The following is a 23,313-nucleotide window of genomic DNA, read 5'->3' on the forward strand; positions in this document are numbered from 1 at the left end:
TGCCCCCACCTAAGGTGTGTTAGCGACAGGAGCAGGGGACATAGTGTTAAGCTGCCCCAGGGCAGGTTTAGATTGGAAATTAGGAAGAATTTCTTCACAGAAAGGGTGATTAGACACTGGACTGGGCTGCCCGGGAGGTGGAGTCCCCGTCCCCGGAGGCTGAAGCGAACGCGGCACTCGGTGCCGGGACCCGGCCGGCCCGAACCCGCGGGCAGCTGACGGTCCCCACGCCTCCTCCGCTCCGGGCGCTGCGGGGCCGGCCCCGCCGGGCAGCTACCGCGGGCCTTCCCAGGGTGTGCAGGACAGAAATTGATTCCTAAACACGCGCAGTTCCCGGCTCCCGTTCCCGGTGCAAGCTGCTCCGAGCCTCCGCCCTGCCGCTGCGTGACACGTGTGCGCCGCCAATAGCGCTCCGCCGCCCGGAACCCCGCGTGCAGCCGCTGTTTCCGAGAGGGAGGCTCCGCGGAGGAGCCGCCGGTGCGGGCACACGTGGGCCGGGCGGCTGGACCGGGCCGGGCCGGGCCGGGCCGGGGGACGGCGTCGGAGCGGGCAGGAGCGGGCCCACGGCACAGCACAGGTGTGTGGCGGCTGCTCGTGGGGAGCGGCCCCGCGGCAGGGCCCGTTCGCGAGCTGAGGGCCGCGGAATGGCCGGCAGATCCCCGCCGCGGGGCCGCCGGCGCTCGGCCGCACCGCCGGGGCACCGCCGGCCTGCCCGGTGCTCCCTGGGCCGGGAGTGCAGGCCCGGGGATGCCGTGCGCCGGGCAGGGCGTGGGCGAGCTCCGTGGGTTGGGTCTGGTAGTGCTTGCACGGTGCTCTCCAGCTGGTGTGCCCTGTGCTAACTCTGCTCTCTTGCTGTGCCAGCTGTGCCCGCTGACACACGGAGGAACCCGGAGTCTTACTGCTTGTGAACAGCTGTTGAACGAGTAAGATGGAGGAAAAAGAGAAAAAGAAGCATCGTGCGAAGCATAGCGGGCCAAAGGCGGAGAAGAAAAGGAAACGTTATCTCAATGACCTGGGAATAGGAGATGAGGAGAATGCACGGAAGAGAAACCCCAAGGCCTTTACAGTCCAGTCCGCTGTGCGGATGGCCAGGACTTTCCACCGGTGAGAAGTGGGAACCGGCTCTGGAGTGTGCAGAGGCGGCTGGAGGGCTGGGAGTCGCTGGGATTTCTCTGTTACTCTGTATAAAAATACACCGGCTGTAATTTTCACTGGTGTGTCTGCCTAGCGCTCACCATTCTCCCAGTCAGGTTGTGGTTTATGTGTGTGTCAGGAGTGGGATGCTTTGTGCATCTCTCTTACATTGATTACACCGCGTTAATCAATAGAAAAACTGAATAGCTCCTTAGACTCAGTGGGAACTCCTGGTATCTGTGCTTGTGCTCAATCTTTGTGTTCAAGCTTTTGCAAATACTGAAGGCTTTCGAATAGCAAATGTCACTATCTGTGATGTTCCCATATTTATTTATTACAAATTTCTTCTCAGAACTCAGGATCTGAAGACTAAAAAGCATCACATTCCCGTGGTAGACCGGACTCCTCTGGAGCCACCTCCCGTGGTGGTGGTTGTGGTTGGCCCTCCCAAGGTTGGGAAGAGCACTGTAATTAAGTGTCTCATTAAGAACTTCACTAGGCAAAAGCTGGTTGAAATCCGGGGTCCTGTGACAATTGTTTCAGGTGAGAACAAAGATAGGAGAAATGGAAATGCTTCTTTTGTGTTCCTTACTTGTCTTGCTTTGACAGCTGGGATGTGTTCATATTCTCATAATTTTTGGTTATTTTTGAAGAAATCATTTGGATGTGTGATCTGGCATACATGCAGAATTATATATATTTTAGCAGAATTATAAACAGGTAAAACCAGACACTTCTACAGTGGTGCATGTTGGATGATTCACATGTTAGACCAGCATCTGAGTTCCAGATACCCTGGAGGAACTTAAGGAATGTGATCTGAAAACTGTGCAAATTGGTTTGCTCCTTCTGTTTCAGTTTTTGATGCTTAATTCTGTTTTCAGGTAAAAAACGCCGGCTAACCATTATTGAATGTGGATGTGACATTAACACAATGATTGACCTGGCTAAAGTTGCTGATTTGGTAAGTTAACAATGGAATTTGATTCCTACTATATTTTATATTGAAAATACTACTTTTGATTGGACTGCACTGGTGTCTGATTTTTCTATACATTTTTGCAAGGCCTAACTGTCTTTGGTTTCAAAGAGAACAAGACCCTGAGCTCTTTGATACACCTTATGTTCTGGAGCAGCCCCAGGACTTTCCTCATCCTGAGGATGGGGGAATGTATAGTGTGTGCGTGTGTGTGTGTGTGTGTGTGTGTGTGGTGGTGGGGAGGATGTGAGAGCAGGGAAATGCTGCTGAACTTCATTGTTAATGCAACTGGTAAACTTTTAATGGAAGATGTTGTAACAAGCCAAGGTGACACAATGACTTCTCATAAAGGAGTTTGGTTAAGCCATATAGAATCTGAAAATGATTTTTAGTCAAGAAGTTTTCAACCAATGTTCAAAGTAGAAATATGTGTTAGTTTACTAGATGGGTTTTTTGTGCACTCTGAAGTCTCCATCTGTGAAAATGTCATACAGTAATACAACTGATTTCAGTGGAATGTGGTCACTGTTGTAATTAACTTGCAACTTTTGCATCAAGAGATGATATCAACTGATCCTGGGGATCCAGTGCATGATCCATTTGTTTAGACTTTTACTTTACATGTGGTTTTGGAGTATATTATTCACAGCTGATTAGGTTTTGGGATCATTGTCTAAGTATTAACTATATCAATATCTAAATACAGGTGTACACTGACCTGGATATTCTTTTATGTTTTCTAGTGAGTAAGGGAGATGTACTGAACAATACAAATTCTTCTGCTAGTATATTTGGTGGATGTTTCAGATTCTGTGTGCACATGGTGGTGCTGAGAATCTATTTGGATTTATTTTTAGGGGGCTGAGATCACATCAGCACTTGAAGATTTGTTGTCAGTTCCTGTGTGCTTTAAGTTCTTTATTGTTAAGACCCTAAACCAACTTTTCTTCCATTTTCATGTGACTGTTGGCTGCTGTTTCCCTGTGTCAGTGCGTTTTAGTGATTTTAGTGTAACAGCAGTTGCAACAAGGAAAAAAAGTTGGTCTCATTTTTCCAGAAGACTTGGCCTTAGCAGAATGAGTTTTATTAATTTCCTAAGATGTTCCTGAAAATCTTGGAAGATAATAAATTTTGCATGTTTTAAATTCACCAGGTAAACAATTGTTCACATCTTATTATAATACTGAATGCTATTGCATTCCTAGAGTGTCTAGAACATCTTTAGCAGCCAAGTTCCATACTTCAAATAAAAAGCCAAAGATGGTTTTTAGGGTATATGAGTTAAAGTACAGAACCTTTTTGCAAAATTTTGGTTCTTGAGAAGCTTAAGAATTTAAAGGTGTGGTCTTTGAAACTGGCTCATGTAGTCACTGTGGTATTGCTCTAGTGAAATGTGAATATTGTGTTTACAGGTTCTAATGCTCATTGATGCCAGCTTTGGATTTGAGATGGAGACATTTGAATTCCTGAACATTTGCCAGGTACATGGCTTTCCCAAAATTATGGGAGTTCTAACCCACTTGGACACATTCAAGAACAACAAACAATTAAAGAAGACTAAAAAGAAGTTAAAGCACAGATTCTGGACTGAAGTGTACCCGGTATGACATTTAGCATTAATTTTTTCATATATTTTGCTTTATGGGAGCTAAATTAAAAGTGGATCAACACTTAAGCGTTTATTATGTTCTTTCATCTTTTAAATAGGTAAGTGAACAATGTTGATACTATATCAAATTGTTTCATCTTTCTTCTATTTGCTAAAACGTGTTATTATTCTGATCCCAGCATGAGAAGTTGCTAAATTTGCTACTAGGTCTGTTATGCAGGTGCTGTGCAAGGAGGATCTGCTTGTAGGTCTGTATGAGATCTTGAGGATGTGAATAGTTTTCCATTAAAATTTAGGGGATGATTTTCCTGTTGAAGTAAACATAAGAAGAACCAACTGTAATGTGAAATTTTCAATTAAGATTTACAAATTACAATTGCATTACTGAGCTCTTTCTTGTTAGTTTTATGGATATTAAATTGATTTTTTTCCCTGTTTTTATGTCTTTTTAATGTGTTTAGGGTGCTAAATTGTTTTATTTGTCTGGAATGGTTCATGGAGAGTATCAAAAGCAGGAAATTCACAATTTGGGCCGTTTTATCTCAGTTATGAAATTCCGGCCTCTCACCTGGCAAACATCTCACCCGTATGTTCTTGCAGACAGGTGTGTGTTTTTCTCTCTGTTCTTCAATCTCAGCGTGGATAGCACCTTGTTTGAAAAAGCTGTGCTGTTAGCCCTCAGCTCTGTGTGGTTGGGTGTTTGGTGTTGCAGGAGTGGCTTAGGGAAGGGAGGGGAAGGGAAGGTGCCTCTGCAGGTTTGTGCTGTTCAGTTTTCACTTGTGTTGCATCATGTACATCCCTCTGGTATGTTGTAAATACTTTTGAAACACAGGATAGTTAAAATAATCTTGTGCTTGTTGATGGATTTTTGTGGAAAAGAAACAGCATTCAAGTGATTAAACAACAGCTGGTGAATTAGTCCTGAGTTCCTTGGAATATCCCTTCTGTAGCATTTGATTCGCAGTCTCTTTGGAACATGAAAGTAATCTTAATGGCAGCTCTGCCTGCTTGAGAAATTACCTCACCTTTCATATTTTATTGCCAGAATGCTTACAGTTATGACTAAACTCCCAGAATAATCCAAGGTACCTTGAATGAGCCTCTTCTTTAGCTTTAATTCTTGAGGAAAAATGGTCAGAGAAGCATTGTGCAAAGTCCTGCAAAATACAGAAAGCAAAGAGAGGGAAAATGCAACCCCCGCATTCTGTCATTTTTCAGTAACATTGTTTTAGGTTGCTGTAACTGTTGCAGTTCCCTGATTGTTGGGTCAGCTTTAAGCTGATCTGCAGCTGGGTTGTGTCCCCTGTTCTCTTCCTTGGCTCTGTGTGCTGCCTCCCATGTGCAGTGTAGGAAGGAGTTTCCCCCTTCTCTGCAAGCAGCCACTCTTTTTTCTGTGGTAGCTTTTGTGTTTGTCACCACCATTCTTAGGGAAAAGAAGGTGTTGGGTGGCTGCGGGGAATGTGACATTCAGCTGTTTGCCCTCTGATGGTGGAATTGATTAGAGGAGGGTTGTGTGTGCAAAGCTGATAAAGGGTAGTTAAAATGTGCTAAGAAAGCAGTACATGTTCAGTGAAGTGTCAGTAAACCTGGGAATTTGTTGAACATAATTATACAGCTTTTAAAATACAATTCTAAAATGTTTTTAGAAGATCTTTTTTCCTACCATTTTTTTCTTTCTTATGATAATTCTGTTCTGATTATTAGAGTCTGCAGATCATGCAGTGGCAGCAGTGATGTTCTCTTTTCTTAAATTACCTTTTCTCAAAAGTTTCCATTGGGAGTCTGGGTGTTTTAACTGTCATTTAAATGTTGAGTAGAATGGAAGAGCTGACAAACCCAGAGGATGTTCGAATCAACCCCAAATGTGACAGGAAGATATCACTGTATGGATACCTGAGAGGAGCACACCTGAAAAACAAAAGTCAGATTCATATGCCAGGTAATCCTAGAAATCTTTCTGTACTGGTTTGTGAAAAACAACATAGCTGAAATTATTTGTATCTTTAAAGTATGTTATACAATGGATTTCTCACCTTTCTAAATAGCTGTAATGTTTTTGAAATTTTTTTTCATATCTCACATTTTTGTGAAAATAAATCTTATAATTTGTTTTGCTTTTAATTGTGCAGTTTTGTTGCACGATAAACACATTATTCACAGTATTTAAAGTTTTTCAAAGGTGTATCACTTTAAAAGATGCTTAAAATATAAAATGTACCAGCCCTAATAATGAAAAATATTATGAAAAATAATTTTGAATAGTGTAAATTAGTAAATTATATATTTCTTATAGTCAGAATTGAATAATTTAATATTTTAAGTGAATGATTAAAAAGTTTAAATTAAGAAATACTGTAATAATAAATTTACAGACCTATTCAGAAGTGTGAATTGCTGGTTTTGTCATTTGTAAACAAGCAAAGAAACAAACAAAACTTTGCAGGACTCTGATGAATTTGTACATACTTGTCTAAGTTCAGTGGTAAGGCAGAGGAATTGGATGCTTGGCACAGAGCTTCCTGTTGATGAATCATTGAGTGCCACAATGTTTGGGTTTGTTTGTTTGTTTTTCCTTTTTTTTGAGGGGGGGTGGTGGTGGGTTTTGAATCTCTTCATGGTGAATTGCAATTTCAGAATCAAATTTCAGAATCAATTCCAAATTTCAGAATCAAAACATTGTGCAAACTTTGCTTCCTTTTGTTTGCCCCTCAGGTGTAGGAGACTTCACTGTAAGCGATGTGAGTTTCCTGCCAGACCCCTGTGCTCTCCCAGAGCAGCAGAAGAAGCGTTCCTTGAATGAGAAAGAGAAGCTTGTCTATGCCCCTCTGTCAGGAGTTGGGGGTATTGTGTATGATAAAGATGCTGTTTACATTGACCTTGGTGGGAGCCATGCTCATGAAAAAGAAGAGGTAAAAGAATGTTACTGGTGATTTGAATTCTCTTGGAAATTGTAGGTTTTATCCTTAAAGCAAAAATAAGTGTTTAAAATTAAGCTTCTTTAAAATAATCAATCCTTATCTATCCATAGTGGGTAATTAGTTCTTTTCTCCTTCAGGGATTTCAGAGAAGGGATATTTCTATTATCTGGTGTTGTACAAAACATTGGAAGATCAATTAATATTAAGTACCTAAAGTTTGTGTAATAACTTTCTAAATATGGATATAAGATTTATGAAATCTTCTGGTGCTGGACTATTATCACTCTTATTTTGCAGTGCATGGTGATTGTTGGGAAAAGACTTTAAGAATTTGACTGGTCAAAGAGAGAAAAAGAAATTATTTGCCTACAAACAAATTTATTTCAGTTTTTTTCCCCTGTATTGTGCTAAATGTTAGATACCTTTGGATCTATGATAATGTGTTTGTTGGTATTTACTGTAGTGGTTGCATACTTGAATTTTTCTTGGGTTGCTATTATAGATATTCTTGAAATGTGAAGAGGGGAAGGGAGACCTTGCTATTCTATTCTGAGAAAATGTTTCTTTAAAATGCTCTGCAATTTTTTCTTGCATGTGCTTATTTCTGCTTATATTTAGACTGATAGCTGTCATTAGACATTTGTTTATTCAGTTTAATGAAAAGTAAAAAACCTTGTCTTTCCAGGAGGAAGTGAGGCCAAATCATGAACTTGTTCAGAGCCTCATCTCCACCCACTCAGCCATTGATGTTAAGATGGCATCAAGCAAGGTCTCTCTGTTCATGGACTCTGCACCCTTGGGTTCAGAAGATGTAGGACAAGAGTAAGTTTTGAATGCTGGACAGTGTTTGAGCATGAATGAATCTCTATTTTCAGGCTGTAATTTAGGAAAAATTCTCAATAGAGCACAGCTAGTAAAATGACATGTTCTCTGATTCTTCCTCCTTTGAGATTACTCATATGTCACACTGTATTTCGAGATAAAAATAATTGGTACTAGAAAGTTTTGCCAGCAGTGTAGTTCTGTCTTCCAGGAATTTCTTGCTGATACAAATAACATTTCTGTCTTAATTCATTCCATGGAAAATGAAGAAATTTCTCAGAATTATTTTTGGCTATAACAATCAATATTCTCTAATAATTAAAGAATACTAGTGCCTTTCTAATGGTCTACATAATTTCACTCTATTTGGAAGAAGATTCATAGAACTGTTTAAAAGTATTAACACGAAGCTTCATTCTTTTATAAAAATTTTCTTGTACTTTACATCTTACCCCAAATGTGGTCTTTGGGAAAACAGGTTTGTGATGCCAAAAGAAGAGAGGCAGGTGGATGAAAAGACTGGAAGAGTTCGTCGGAAGGCCGTGTTTGAAGACGACGAGAAAGAAAATGATGATGTGGCAAGTGATGAGGAAGATGACCAAGAAGAAGAAGATGAGGAAGAAGCAGTATCTGAAGATGGAAGTGATGGTGATGATGAAAACGATGCTGAGGAAGAAAGTGAGAGAGCGCTCTTACGGGAAGGGATGGCTGTTAGGAGAGCCAAGCGTCTGAAAACAGAGGTGGCTCAGGAAGAAGCTGTGAATGAGCTACCAGCATTTGCAGACAGTGATGATGATCTGGAGATGAGCTCTCAAGAAGAAGGAGAAACTGCCCCTGAAGACAGTGAGATGGAGGAGGATGAGGAGGAGAGGGATTTACAAAGGACTTATGAATATGAAAGCTCAGATAGTGAATTCGAGGCTGCAAATAAAAGAGCTGAATCTAAGCAGTATGGTATAAATAGTGAAAGTACAGAAACGAAATCACAAATCTCAGAGCACAGTCCCAAAAGGAAAGCAGTGCTCACTACAGATTCAGGAAACTGCACTGCAGAAGAGGCATCAGAATCTGAGGATGAGAACTCTTCCTTTGAAGAGGGTGATGATGAAGGAGGATCACATGAGGAAATAGAAACTGAAGAGTCAGATAGGAATGGGTTTCGGCACAGTCAAGCAAAGAAAGCTGATAGTGTTAGACAGACTAAAGTTAAAACTGTAGATACTGAGGATGATGATGTGGAGAATCTTCTGAGAGAGGAAGAGGAGTATGAAGAAAAAGTAGATCTTTCTGCTGACACAACAGGTAGACTATAACCTTAATTTTTACTGTTCACTTTAATTGTATTAATTGTTAAAAGGATATAGTTAGTAAATACTTCATAATGTTACCAGTCATATGTGTGTGTATATATATATAATATATATTTTTATATATTTCTTAAGTAGGAATAGGAAAGCTTGAAATACTTGCTATTAAGCATTTCATTTGCATTATAATATGCAATGTCAAGTTTCCTTCCTCTAAAACAGAGGTGATCCATTTTATAAACAAAACTTCATTGATTTTGTATATACTTCTCTTTAATCTTTATGGCTATGTATCTAAAACAAATTGTGATGCCCTATTACATCTAAAAAGACTAGAACCTGTTTGGGGGAATGTTACTAAGGTGTGTTAGCAACTCACTGAGCACTGGAACAGGTATCTCCATCTTTGGAGATGTTCAAAAGCCACCTGACATGATGCTGAGCAACCTGCCTTAGGTGTTGCTTCTTGAGAAATGGGGCTGGACACAGAGACTTCCAGAAGTCCCTCCCAACCTCATCCATTCTGTGAGTCTGTGAAGAAGATCTGTATCATTGAGAACGTGATCAAATTTGCTACTGTTATTATTAAGTTTTTAAAATTCTGTCCTTAAAAAAAATCAGAGGTATAATTTGTTATCCACAGTTTATGCTTCTGTGTATATGTGAAGTGTGAGAAAAATAAACTGTGGGCTGTGTCTACATTTCTTAAGCATCTTGTCATGTCCTTGTTTAAATTATTTTTGTAATTTCTGATTCTTGTTCTTTTTTGGAGATAGAATGCAATTTTTTTCCCTTTTCAGGTGCACTTAAATGGAAGGAGGACCTCACACAGAAGGCAGCTGAGGCCTTTCTAAGACAGCAGCGATCAACCCCCAATCTTCGTAAACTTGTGTATGGAACAGGTACAGATCTGTTTGGAAACTTGTCTCAATATATGGTGGCTTTTAGCTGTTGCCAGTTTTCAAGTCTGAATATTTAAGCACTGTCTTTTGGTGAGAGGCTTGAGGAGAGTTAATTGACTTTTTAATTGCTGATCCTCATTTTTCACTAGTAATTGTAATAAGAAGACAGTTTTTGCTTTTCCCATAAGAAGCATTTTGAGTTCATTTTCCAGACTACTCACTTGTTACTCATGTTTTCTGGTACAGTTATTTCTTCCAGACATTTAAGGTTTGGTCATTTGTGTAATCATCTGATAGATATTATGCAAACCTATTGTGGTAATTGTGTTTCATAAATGGGATGTCGTCTCTTGGCTGGTTTCAGGAATTTCTGTCTCACAGTGACTGTGGAAGAGTCTCTTGGACATGACTTAGTATCAGGTGTTTGTCAAGGAAAAATTGACTGGCTTAAAAGGAAAATTGCTATTTATGTAATTTGTCATGTTCATTCACAGCTTTTCCAGTGGTTTTCTGAGTGTACAAATCTCATTGTGCAGAACCTTTGCAGAACATGATGAGAATTTGGCTTTTGTAAACCTTCCACAGTGCAGGTGTGACTTCCTGACAGATTCTCCATTCTGGTATTCTTGATTCACAGGCAAGCTTAATGTCCTTCCTGTTCACAGATAATTTTGGTATTGCTCCAATTTGTGATATTGAACAAGCATCCTCTGTTTACTTATTGGGGAATGTTTCCTTAATATAATTCCAGTTAGGAAAACTACTGGATCAGTCTACCTTTTTCTTCAGGCTTTTACATTTAAAACTTTTCCAGTTTGGTTCTTTTATTTCCTTGAACTGCTGCAGCTGTTGGGAAACATAAGGATAGAGGTGGTTAATGAATTTCACTCATATACTGTGTGGGGGAAATAAATCTTCACAGCCTCTGTGTTTGGTTCAGCTGTGGAAGATGAGGACCAGGAGAGCGAGGATGCAGATGATGAGCTTGGAGGTTTGTTCCGTGTCAGCCGTCCAGACAAAGCATCCAGACAGAAGGCTAACGCTCTCGACTGCTCCAAGTTCCTGGTAGAAAAGCCACAAGATTGGGATTTGGAAGAGGTGATGCCATTGGATAATTGCTTCTGTGCATCCTGTCTGGTTCTGTCCTGGCTGTGTCTCATAGAGTATGCCCTGGGTTGTTATTGAAACAGACCTGTGGGAGCTATGGCCACAGTGTCTGAGATTCTGCCACTTGCTGTCACTATAAGTAACAGATTCCAAGGTTTGTTCTCATAAGAGTGGCAAGTTAGAGTAAATCAACTTAATGCTTGGCTCACTTGAATATTTGGTGGATAATAGTTTGTTCTTTATTAAAAAGTAAAGAGCAGGGGAGACCCAAGCAAAGATAAAATGTAGGTTAGAGACTTTGGTAGTGCAAAGACCTTTGGGCAAGAATTAAACTGGGTCCACAATCCTGCTTTTGGGGAGGCATTGTGTAGTATTGGTAATGGTGTCTTGCTGTGGAGCTGCATGTGAGAATTGTCTCTGAGGTGGTACCTCTGAGGGGGAGTGGGGAATGTCTTGGGGAACACAAACTGCAGCTGTGCAAGGCAATGACACTTATTTTGCAGGTTATGAGCAGTATTCGGGACTGCTTTGTTACTGGAAAGTGGGAGGATGACAAAGATGCAGCAAAGCTCTTGGAGGAAGATGGTATGTGTAACACTTCTGAAAATGATTCATATATACAGGATTTTTAAGAAAAGTATGACTTTTTAGTTATGTATATAGAATATTTTGCCTTAGTGCTATACTCAGTTTTTTTCAAACTATGATGTAAATTATTATATAGATACTAACATAATTACACATTGCTGTAAATCTCTGTAGAAACAGTAGGCACCTACCACATTCTGGAAATTTGCTTAACAAAAAATAGAGTTTGTAATTTAAATTACAAAATGGAGTCTTTAGCCTCAACACTTGGACGTGCCAGCTTTGAATTATGTATCTGAGTTCATCTATTCAGCATATGTGGTTTATTCTTTTGGGTAGTCATGGTAGAAAGAAACTATTCTTTGTTGGGAAGACAAACTTGCCATTCACATTTGGCTGAAAAGTGAGATCTATCTTCAGATGTTTTGGAGGTGTTGTTTTTGTTTTGTTTGTTTTCTTAAAAATTAGGAAATACTTGAAAAAATTTAATAATGTGGCTGTATCTTATGTGCATCATGATTGTGGTTTAGCAGGCTTCTATAAGCACATGTTTTTAAGCTAAAAACTGTCATCTATACCTAATTTTTTTTAAAATTAAACTTAGGAGCTCAATTGCTCTGCTGGTGTCTAGTGTCATTAGAGTGCAAACTAATGTATTGAGATTCCTTTGGGATGATCTAAACTTTCTATACATTTTATAAATCATAAGACTGTTGAAAGGGTAAAGGAGGAGCCACGTTGAGTTTAGTTTGGAATTTTCAGCTGAAGCTGTAGAAAGGGCAGAACAAATGTATAAAACTTGGTGGGAATAAATAATGGTTAACTAGTGCTCATATCTTGGGTGCTTATTGTTGCAGAGGAGCTGTATGGAGATTTTGAAGATCTGGAAACTGGGGTTGTGCACAAAGGAAAGGCTGCTGTTGGAGGAGAGCAGGTCTGATCTACATTTTTATGTTCTTTAGCAACATAAATGTGGATTTCTTATCAAGTGATAAGAAATGTAATAAATTGAGTGTTCATAGAATCAATAGGAAGGAAATCAGGGGAACAGGAAAGAAAAGGTATGTGTGTTACAGACTTTGTCTAGAGTGGCATGTTTTTAGCCTGAGCCTGAATTTTTGTTTATAGTTAATTATGTAGAAGTCACCTCACTTATTTAACAGTAGGTGTCAGGCTTAATCAAGAGCTGGAGGATCTGGAGGCCTGACAGAAGTATTTTAAAACCAAATGTAATCATAACTGTTTGTACTATGCCATCTCATCTGATGCAGAAGATTATAGCACTCTGTTTAAACACAACAAATTGTGGAAACTTGACAGAGTTTCCTAGTTCGTTCCTCTGATCTGCATAAAGGAGGTTGGTGGAAGCAATTTTATGTTGTGGCTTGGATATCTTCCAGTGATAGAACTGTAGTTGTCTGTGACAGTACAAACTGAAAAATCAATTTCTTTTTGGATTGAGCAACTTGATGGCTTTGCATTTCGTTATAAAATTGCAGAGACATTGTAATGGTATAATTTTGGCAGTTTTCAAATGGTCTGTAAACAAACTTCCTCCTTCCTGGTCTCTGGAATGCTGCCTTCCAGCATGGTACTGCTCAATGCTGTCAACAATTACTTTTGTTACCTCCTGTATTATATATGCTAATATTAGCTGTAGAATCACTGGTAGGTCAGTTCTAGGGTCTGTTCCCTCACGTTAAAATGACTTTTAGTCAAGAAAGTTTTGTCAGTGAAAAGGAATATGATTAGATCATGAGATATTTTGGTCCTTGCTGAAGTTATGTCTCCTTGTATGAGTAGCTTACTAATCTCTGTCTAAATTTGAAATGTTTTTCAAATGTCTAATAATTGACACCATAAGAAAGTATTGTTTAATAATATCTAGAGAAGTATTGTTTAGTAATATCTATGAATCTGTTGATCAGACTGTTTTCAGTGAACCATTTTACATGTTTGACAACTTATTGTTGATTAGTCTGGAAGTGAAGAAGAGGAGGAGGAAGATGAAAAAATGTCCAAACCAGAACCTGAGGAGGAGGAAAAGAAAAAGGAGCGAATGGACAAGAAAAGAAAACTTAAAGAAATGTTTGATGCAGAATATGATGAAGGGGATGCCACATACTTTGATGACCTTAAAGAAGAAATGCATAAACAAGCACAGGTACAGTCTGCTAATTTAGCAATTTATCTGGCTATATGTCTTCAAAAATGCTCCACAGTTTGTCCCCCAAAGATTTTTTTTCCTCAGGTGATGCTCAGGAGGTATTTCAGAAAGTAAACACTAAGAAATACATGCTTGTGATTTTTTTTTTATGCTTGAACTTTTTGATTCTGTTATCTGGAACAGGAAACAAGCAAACAGTCCAAACGAATGAAAGCTGAATTTAAACTGAGTGCAGTTTTTAACTATACTTTAAATCATTGAATAAGCCAGGATGTATCATCCAAACTTCAACTACTTATAAAGTTTTAAATGAAAAAGTCATCCTTTTATATGTAGGAAGGTAAAAATCTTCCTCATATTAATTTCTGCCATATATTTTCCTGGTATTATTTTTAGTATGATTTTTTGCAGTGTTATTAATGGGTAAGTAAATTCTCTGTGACAGTTCTTTTCATCCAACTGTGAAGTTATTTTGAGGGAAAAATAATGAATGACTATTGCTCTGTACATGTGGTAGAAGTCTTCAGCATAAATGTATCCAGAATGTGAGGTGTTGATTTGGTTCCAGACCTTTGTTTTTTTACATAAGAACTTGTAAGCCTAAAGTAAAGGAAGTAGCTTCCTTCTTTGGCTTACTTGGGAGAATACCGCCTTACATTGTTAATAACTTGTTTGTCTTGTCTTCTGACAAAATTTTGCCCTAAATAGTAGTTAAATTAATCTTTACTTGCTTGTATTAGCCCCTGTCACAAAGAGTAATATGAGCTCTGGCATGCTGGTGTACTGAGAGCATTTAAAGGGTAAACAAGGACATTTCAGTGAAAGAATCAGTGTCTTATGGGTAGCTAAACATCAGCATCTAGAACAGGAGGGTCAGGCTCCTGTTATTCATGAGGATATCTTCTTAAATATTTGCACAATATCTACTTTATTATCAAATGGTCCAGAAGAGCTTTTGATGTGAGGATGCACAAAAATATTTTTAAGTTTCTAGTAAAATAGGAGCACAGCATCCTCACAAAGTGACACCTTAAAGATCAGGACATTAACTTTAAAAGGTACTTGGGCTCCTGAATCAAAGAATGTACTTCTGACAGTTGTGTCTTTAAAATCCAAAGTCACCATTGTGAAAGGTGTATCAGAAATCACTCAGTCATTTGCTTCTTTTGGTACCACCTTTCAAGCATGCTAACAGGCCCACTTGGGATCTCAAATTGGACGTGCTTTGTGGTGCTAGAGATCTTCCTCTGAATAGAAAGTCACAGAACCTATTAGATCTTTCTCAAAAAGACTTATATAAACGTTAGCATGTTTTAAATAGAACCAGCCCTTCATGAAAAAGTTGTTAATACTTGAATTTTGTGAAACACATGGTGGCTTTCTCTTTGTCTCATAGCTTAATCGAGAGGAATTTGAAGATCAAGATGATGAGACCAGAGTGCAGTATGAGGGATTCAGGCCTGGGATGTATGTTCGAATAGAGATTGAGAATGTGCCCTGTGAATTTGTCCTGAATTTTGATCCTCATTATCCCATCATCCTGGGCGGCCTGGGCAACAGCGAAGGAAATGTCGGCTATGTACAGGTATGTAGCCAAAGGGCTGAGGGCATTTTAAATGTTGTATCTCAGTACAGGTGTGCTTCAGGGTGTCTGGAGTTACTGCTTTCTGTGTACTGAAAATACAGTAAACACAGAGGGAAACTTCCATCCTTGTCTCCGGAGTAGGGGATTTGCTTTTGACACAAGGTGTAATTCTGTAGTAGCAGATTCTGGATCTTTACAGGCTTAACTGGATAACCAGAAAAGGTTACTGTTGTTTAATGTTCAGCTGCAGAGGTGTCTCAGGGCTAATATCTGTCTGATACTGTGATTGCTAAATTGCAAACATTAATTGTACTCTGACCTTCATGATCCATATATGAGTGACTATGGAAAAGTTAAACACATGACTTCAGAGTGAGTGAAATGCTGATTGATATTTCCAGTCAACCTAATGTTAGTAAGAATGAAGATAAACAAAGGTAAAACTTAGTATAAAAAATCCTAGTGTAGCTAGAATTTGCTTTCAATCCTTCCTGAAAAATTAAGGCTTGAATTTCAGAATCACTGTTACCACTCTAACAGCACAGTTCACCTTGTGTTCCAACCAGCTGCGCCTGAAGAAGCACCGGTGGTACAAGAAGATCCTCAAGACCCGGGACCCCTTAATCCTGTCTCTGGGCTGGAGGCGCTTCCAGACCATGCCCATGTTCTACATGGAGGACCACAACGGGCGGCATCGGCTGCTCAAGTACACCCCGCAGCACATGCACTGCGGGGCCGCCTTCTGGGGTGAGCCACGCTGCAGCTGCTGCCACCTCCCCTGCCAAAGCCTCAGCCTTCGCAGGGTGCAGCAGCAAATGCAGCTTTTGAAGTCTTGAAATTTCCCCATGGAACAAAAAATAACGGGAGTAGGGCGGGAAAATAGGCAGCTGTCTAATATTTGTGGATTGTTTAAATGATTTGTGGATTGCTTGGCTTTTAAGTAAATTCTGAGCATTCTAAGTTTAGCATATCAAGGAGGAGCCTGGTTTGTGTGCACATACACTTTGCACACATTATGGGCCTAGCCTTGCTTAAGTAACTTCTTGTTAACCATTCCTTTATGGGGCTTTAAATGTAGGCAATAGTTTGGGAGCTTTAAACTTTTCTTCATTGAGTATATTTGTCATGTATTTTTAAGCTTTTGGAGTTTAAATAGAGGATAGATAACTTCTGAAAAGTTTTATTACAGATTTTTAAATTTAATTTTCTTCTAGGGCCCATCACTCCTCAGGGGACAGGATTTTTGGCCGTTCAGTCTGTCAGTGGCACAACGGTAGGTTTGTTACCACAGAATGTTGATGAATGCTTTCTGTGGATATTTGGGAAAAAATACATATTTTGGGAAGAAGGTTTACATTATGATAAAGCAGTGTAGTTGTAAGAACTGAGAAAGCAGCTGGACTCAAGCTTTTGAAAGATGTATTATGTTGAGGTGGGAAACTGTATGGAGAGGATTTTGGTTTATTTAAACAAATTTCAAGAAGAGATTGCTTACTGTGAGGGTGATGAGGCTCTGGCACAGGTTGTCCAGAGAAGTTGTGGATGCCCTATCCAGGGAAGGATTCAAGGCCAGGTTACATGAGGCTGTGAGCAGCTTGGTCTAGTGGGAGGGGCCCATGGCAGAGGTGTTGGTTAGAATGAGATGATCTTTGAGGTCCCTTTGAAACCAAACCATTCCATAATTCCCATTTAAGTAGTGTTAAAGTAGTATTTATCAGATATGATCTTTATTAGATATATATTAATCAAATGTAGGTTCATGTTTGCACACAATTGGTAACAAAAGCTTTGCATGGCAGTAATGAGCTTGACAGCAATCAGAGTGGTGATTATCTCCTTCCTAAAATATTGCACAGTTGTCTTTTTGCAAGTTTCAAAAGGCTATTTTCATCATGTGTCCTTCACATAATGAAGTGTCTAAGAGCAGTGCACAAAGCTCTTCTCCTTTGAGACTTTCTGTCTGAGTAAGATTCTGTTTCATAAAGAGAACATAGTGAGGTAGATCACAAGGACTTTTAGATTGTTTCCAAGGTAATTAGGATGGCAGTTCTGGAAATCTCATTAGTGAATGGTAGGATTGTTATGTCAGCAGCACCTCAACTAGTCTGTGCTAGTCAATCTGCATTTTTCATGCTGTGGTAATTCTGTAAAGGTTAGAAATTCTGAATCTTAAAAGTGAAATGTGGAGTGCAGGTGCCCCACAGCATCCTTCTCTCTAAGTTGGAAGGAGATTCGTTCAATGGGTGGGCTGTTTAGTGGATGAGGAGTTGGCTGAATGGCCACATCTGGAGGGTAGTGGTCAACAGCTCAGTGTCCTGATGTGCAGTGGTGACAAGTGGTGTCCTTCAGGGTCTGGGACCAGCCTTGTTTGATCAGCACTGACCATCAGTGACACAGGCAGTTTGCAGGCACCACCAGGCTGAGTGGTGTGGTTGATGTGCCTGGGCAATGGAATGCTGTCTAGGGGAACCTGGGGAAGTGGTCCTGGGGGAACCCCATAAGGTTCAACGAGGCCAAGTGCAAGGTTCCACACCAGAGCTGGGGCAACCTTAGTGTCAATACAGATTGTGCAATGAAGGGATTGAGAGCAGCCCCTGCTGAGAAGGATTTGGGGATTGTGCTGGACATGCTGTGCTCATGTGAACTTGCAGCCCAGAGAGCAAATCACATCCTGGGCTGCAGCAAGAACAGGGAAGGGGATTCTGCTCCTCTGCTTTGCTCTGGTGAGATCCCAGTTGGAATACCATGGCCAGCCTTGGGGCCCTCAGCACAGGAAGGACAGGGACCTGTTGGAGCAGGTCCAGAGGAGAGTGACAAAGGTGATTAGAGGGATGGAGCACCTCTGCCAGGAGGAAAGGCTGAGAGAGTTGGGGTTGTTCATCGTGGGGAAGAGAAAGCTCTCGGGAGACCTCATTGCCGCCTTCCAGTACATAAAGGGGGCTTAAAAGAAATGTGGGGATAAACTTAGCAGGGCCTGCTGTGATAGGACAAGGGGGAATGGTTTTAAATTAAAAGGGCTGATTTAGATTAGATATGAGGAAGAAGTTTTTTACAACAAGGGTGGTAAAACACAAACAGGTTGATGAGAGAGGTTGTGCATGCCCCATCCTTGGAAATATTCAGTCAGACTGGATAGGACTCTGAGCAACCTTGATCTGTTGGAAGATGTCCTTACTCACTTCAGGGGGATGGGACTAGATGACCTTTAGAAGTCATCTAGATGACCTTCCAATCCAAACTATTTTGTGAGACTGTGATTCTAAATGGTGTCTTCACTGTTTAAGAAATACACATTCAACAGTGTCTTTCATCTCTGATGTTTCAGCCTGACTTCAGGATTGCTGCAACAGGAGTTGTGCTGGATTTAGATAAATCCATAACTATTGTAAAGAAATTAAAGCTAACCGGTTTTCCATTCAAAATTTTTAAGAACACTTGTTTTATTAAGGTAAGTTCATAGGTATGTGTACTGTAAAACCAGATGTACTGATGTTAGGAAGGAATGCAATGTGGGATTGTCTGTCCTGAGGCAGAAGTTCTCAGTTATTGATGAATGCTGTTCTGGATCTCAGGAGCTGCTTGTGGTTTTTTGAGCTCCCTTCCATGTGATCTACTACCCAAGGAATATGAATTATTGTTAACTGGACAAAAATCCTGGAACAGTCTCCTGGTTCACGTTCAGTGTGATTTTTTTCCTTCCTACCCCCTACTTCCTTTCTAAAACCCACTGATTAGCAGTAGCAGACCCCTTTGGAGGATGTAAACCTGTGCCTGGTAAGTGTCAGTATGATCCCACTAAGTTTCAGCTCTGGAGTCCAAGGAGACTTTTAGCAGTGCTTAAGACTTCTCAGTTACAGTTACAAAAGTGTTTGGGGTAGGAAGTGTTGCAGAAGCGAATGTTCACTGACCTTCCTGCTTTGCTGGGCTGTCAGGCTTAGGGAGAGCTTAGCTTATTCTGCATTTGAGGCAGCAAACAGCTAACAGTGATCCCACCAATGAAGCACTCAAGTATTTGCACTGGCCATAGACAGATTTTTTCCTTGCTTTTCTTGTGATGTATGAAAGAAGCACAAACCTTCAAGAATATTGCATTAGAATCTCAGAACTAGCAACTTAAGGCAGCTTGCTTGCTTTTAAAGTACCCTATTTCCAGCAAATTACTTTAAAGGAGAATTGTAAAGGTTCTATAGGTATGTTCTGTTTTGAAATTTTAAATATATGTGTTAAATACTTGCCTGTGATATATGACTAAGTAGATTGCTTTCAGCAGCTCACCTTTCGGTGGGCTTTTGGTGTGATCAGCACTCATAGTCTAAAGACAATGCTATGCTCCTGCTGTTTCTTTGTAAGACATGCTTGTGGGCATTCTGTTTTTGTGGCCTACATGGGTCCCAGAGAAAGACTTGGCCTTTTGAATGATGGTGGGTAATTGACATTTTCAGGGAATGTTTAACTCTCAGTTGGAAGTGGCAAAATTTGAAGGTGCAGCGATCCGCAGCGTGAGCGGGATCCGAGGGCAGATCAAAAAGGCGCTCCGCACTCCCGTGGGGGCTTTCAGAGCAACTTTTGAAGACAAGTTGCTGATGAGTGGTAAGTTGCACGTTGCATGTAAGTTATCACACAACTTTCATCCTTCTTCACAGATTACAAAGCCGTGCCTCGGAATTCTGGGGTCTGATAATTGAGATGTGAACTCATGGATTAAGAAATACCTTGTGAGATGCAGAGAAATTAAAAAGAAGTGTATTTTATGTTGGATTTTTTTCACTTCTACTCAGAAGTCTCGTATTATGCAGATGAAAAGGCTTGAAGACATGTATCTTCAAGTGTTTAAATCTTTTACACAGCATGGTTTTAATGTTTTACACAGCGTTTCTCCTTGAACACGATGAATTGAATTTGGTACTAATGCTAGAAGTACACTTTTCTGAGAAATCCAAGGACTGGAATTATAACTCCAGTTAACTTTTTTCTGTAGTCTTTTGGGGAAATTTTGCAAAGGATAGTTATCTCCTGTGTTTGCTGAGTGTCACTGTGATGTTGAGAATATGAGTTACTTGGGTTTATACGACCTGTTTTCCTAAACACACCAAAATCATGGATAGTGCAAAATAAAATCAAGTTAGTTCTTTTATAAAAATAGACAAAGGAAAAGAAAATTGGTTTTATAAAGGCACATCTACATATATGAATTCTGTAGTGTGTTCTTGAATATGAATGATGAACAGGATGGTACTCAGTTGCCTGTTCTTCAGTAATGTGTGCTGTTTGTGCCTTTATGGGGTTTTGCATTGCTTTTACCACAAGCTGAAGGCATTTTTGTCTATATCCCAAACACAGTGCTAGCATGTGGTGTAGTATCTGTTCTGTTCAGGCAATCTTTGCTTAGAGTGTGGATGTGATGAACTCTTGTTTTAGAGCCAAATAATATTCCCTTTTCTTTCAGATATTGTTTTCGTGAGGACCTGGTATCCTGTTTCTATCCCAATGTTTTATAACCCCGTAACATCCTTGCTGAAACCAGCAGGTGAGAAAGATAGTTGGAGTGGGATGAAGACAACAGGCCAGCTGAGGTATGAGAGAGGCATCAAACTGAAACAAAACAAGGATTCTCTCTATAAGGTATATTTCTGTTTCGTTTTGTTTTGTTTTTTAAAAGCAGTCAAATTTGCAGTGTGTCTCAGACCTGTGCAAACTGAGAGCAGTATAAATATACATGTTCATACACATGCATGTATGACTTCAAATATTTATCCACAGGCACAATCCTGGCATGAGATGGAAATAAAACAGTTGAGAGCAGATTGTTGTGGGTCAGTTAAAGTTTATAAAGTAATCTGCAGGGTAGAAGTCTTTTCCAGAAGCTTACTGAGACTTCTGCTGTAGTAATTGGGGTGAACATACCATTTACAGTTCAGTCCAAGGATGTCAGAGGATGTTATTTTTTCACTTTTGGTTTGTGTTTTTTGTGGTTTGTTTGGTTTGGGATTTTTTTTAGTGGGTGTGTATTTCTTTTTTGTGGGGTTTTCTTTGGGTTTTTTTTCCTGCTGAAAGATGAAAAATTAAATAAAAGCTTTTTAAGATTATGAGTCTTACATATATGTTCTGTATTCATTCTTTTAGCCTATTGTGAGGGAGAAGAGGCATTTCAATAAGCTCCACATTCCTAAAGCACTGCAGAAGGCACTGCCTTTTAAGAACAAGCCTAAGAATCTTGAGAAGAAAGGCAAGACTCCAAAAGACCAGTGGAGACCAGCTGTTATCAGGGAGCCTCATGAAAAGAAGGTAATTATCACTTACTCTGAAACAAGGACTCCTGAAGGGTAAATGTGTTGTTTAAAACTTTTCTAACTATTGTTTTGGCACTTGAATGTACTGCTAATGCTAAAGATATATATGTTCCTAGTGAAAAATGATCACTTGCAATTTGTTTTGTTCCTCTTTGGCACACAGTATGTATATGGAACTGTCACTGAGTAGATGGTGTCTATTTTTTAGACTCGTAGGTCACCTGAAGCCTAAATACGACTTTTGTCCTTGTCACAGCACTTGCAAAGTATTTCACTTGAATTTAGTGCTCTCATATTATGGGTGACTTAAATTGGCAGCTGCAGTTTTTTATTTGACTTGTCATTGCCATGCATTATTAACACAGACAGGATTTGAAGCAAATACTCTGCTTCCAAAATTGAGAATTAGAGTGCTTGCAGAGGCAAGAAGATCCAAACTGCAGTTGGAGTGTTCTATAGTAGCAATTAGGCAAAGCCTTTTAAAAGCTATCTAACCAAAATCAGAGTTCACAAAAATTAAAGCTTTGATTAACTTCCTAACAGGATAAATAATTAAACCATTTTAGAAATTAGGTAACAGGTGTAGAGATAATTAGGACTTGCTTTGAATCTCTGATTCATTATGTGTGTTTCTGCTGAGGTTACACTGTTTCTTGCTCACCAAAACTGAGCTGCATGTATATTGACTGTCTATTTTCTGTTCTAGATATCAGCTCTGCTCACTGCTTTGAGTACAGTGAATAATTACAAGATAAAGAAAGCCAAAGTAAAGCATCGGGAGCAGCTTAAAGAATATCTCAAAGTTAAGCAGAAGGAGGATGAACAGAAATTCAAGAGGCAAAAGGAGGCTAAGAAAAAAGTCTATCGTATACTGGGACAAAGGGAGAAAAAGAGGCAGAAGTCAAGCTTGAAAGGATCTAGTAAAGGAGAGAAGAGTATGTAAAATTTCATCAGATTTCAGGCCAAATGAGGAAATAGGGTAGCTATGCAATTTTCTCTTGAAGAAACAAAAAGGCCTTGGACTACACCAGATGTGCTTCCAAGAGAAGAAGGAAATGCAAATATGACCTTAGACTCTTGAATACATTTGGTAATGTATATAAATAAGATGTAGAATTATGAATTGTGGTTTTTATACAGGAGTATTCTGGAGGACTTTGTATTTCAGTATATTTCTATGCATACTGCATATTCTATCTAGCCAATAAAGTATTTTAATGTCAGCTGCAGAATATTGTTTCTTTGTGTTTTATCTTAGTAGACTTCAGTGGAAGAAAACTCCCCTGAATGTCTCCAAATACGTTCCTTGAGCTATGACCTAAATACTTAAAACTATTACCTAAATTTTGCTCTTGGCAAATCTTTTAATTAAAAGGTGTGAAGATCAACTGTTACTGGGTAGAAGTTTTGGAAATTCTTTATCTTTGAGCAGAGTAGCTCACTCCTGTGCTTAGATCATTTGCCCCTGCATGAAAGCATCTCAGTTTTTTCCACTTCTCACTAGGTTATTAAGCAGATCTTCAAAATAGTGTTGCATCCAGATCCTGTGTTTCTTGGCCAGTTTAGGCACCTTGAGGCTGTCAGCAGATCCCTCACTGACTGCAACTTTCTGGGCAAACAGTATCAGACATGCCCCAAAGGTGTGTAGCTACTCTGATTTTCTGTGGGATAAGCACTGGCAGGGTAACTTGCTTCTTATGGGAAAATCTTCCTGTGTCCAGCCAGCTTGGTTTCATGGTACATTGTTAGGCTTGAGATAAATGGAGAGATGAGGTGTTAGATGGTTTCAATCCTGTTAAATTAACTGACAGTTGAAGTCTTTCTCTGCATGACAGAAGGCTTTGAGCGATCATTTTGTTGGAAGAGCAGCAGAATTTATTTTTTGTACCGTATATGTCATCAAGT

At 39.7% G+C, this 23,313-nt stretch overlaps 1 protein-coding gene across 1 annotated transcript; it reads left to right on the forward strand.

The window, feature by feature from the left end:
* The first annotated feature begins 500 nt into the window (after positions 1-500).
* BMS1 (BMS1 ribosome biogenesis factor) lies at positions 501-22,631 on the forward strand. The gene is made up of 23 exons (XM_033066479.1): positions 501-577; positions 862-1,104; positions 1,487-1,677; positions 2,019-2,098; positions 3,526-3,714; positions 4,184-4,326; positions 5,540-5,661; positions 6,435-6,631; positions 7,326-7,462; positions 7,941-8,764; positions 9,570-9,671; positions 10,612-10,769; positions 11,282-11,363; positions 12,224-12,300; positions 13,345-13,530; positions 14,930-15,118; positions 15,685-15,865; positions 16,333-16,391; positions 18,444-18,566; positions 19,561-19,708; positions 20,565-20,740; positions 21,242-21,403; positions 22,115-22,631. Exons 2-23 carry the CDS (start codon positions 929-931, stop codon positions 22,349-22,351), a joined length of 3,939 nt encoding a protein of 1,312 aa, XP_032922370.1. The 5' UTR covers positions 501-577; positions 862-928; the 3' UTR covers positions 22,352-22,631.
* The last annotated feature ends 682 nt before the right edge of the window (positions 22,632-23,313 follow it).

Source organism: Catharus ustulatus, chromosome 8, assembly GCF_009819885.2.
Source record: "Catharus ustulatus isolate bCatUst1 chromosome 8, bCatUst1.pri.v2, whole genome shotgun sequence".
Classification (NCBI taxonomy): Eukaryota; Metazoa; Chordata; class Aves; order Passeriformes; family Turdidae; genus Catharus; species Catharus ustulatus.

Bases quoted from the DNA above. Each gene is read 5' to 3' on its own strand.
- BMS1 (XM_033066479.1), top strand. From the start codon at position 929: ATGGAGGAAAAAGAGAAAAAGAAGCATCGTGCGAAGCATAGCGGGCCA. The intron at 5,662-6,434 runs GTAATCCTAGAA...TTTGCCCCTCAG, and splicing joins AAGTCAGATTCATATGCCAG to GTGTAGGAGACTTCACTGTA. The intron at 7,463-7,940 runs GTAAGTTTTGAA...TTGGGAAAACAG, and splicing joins TCAGAAGATGTAGGACAAGA to GTTTGTGATGCCAAAAGAAG.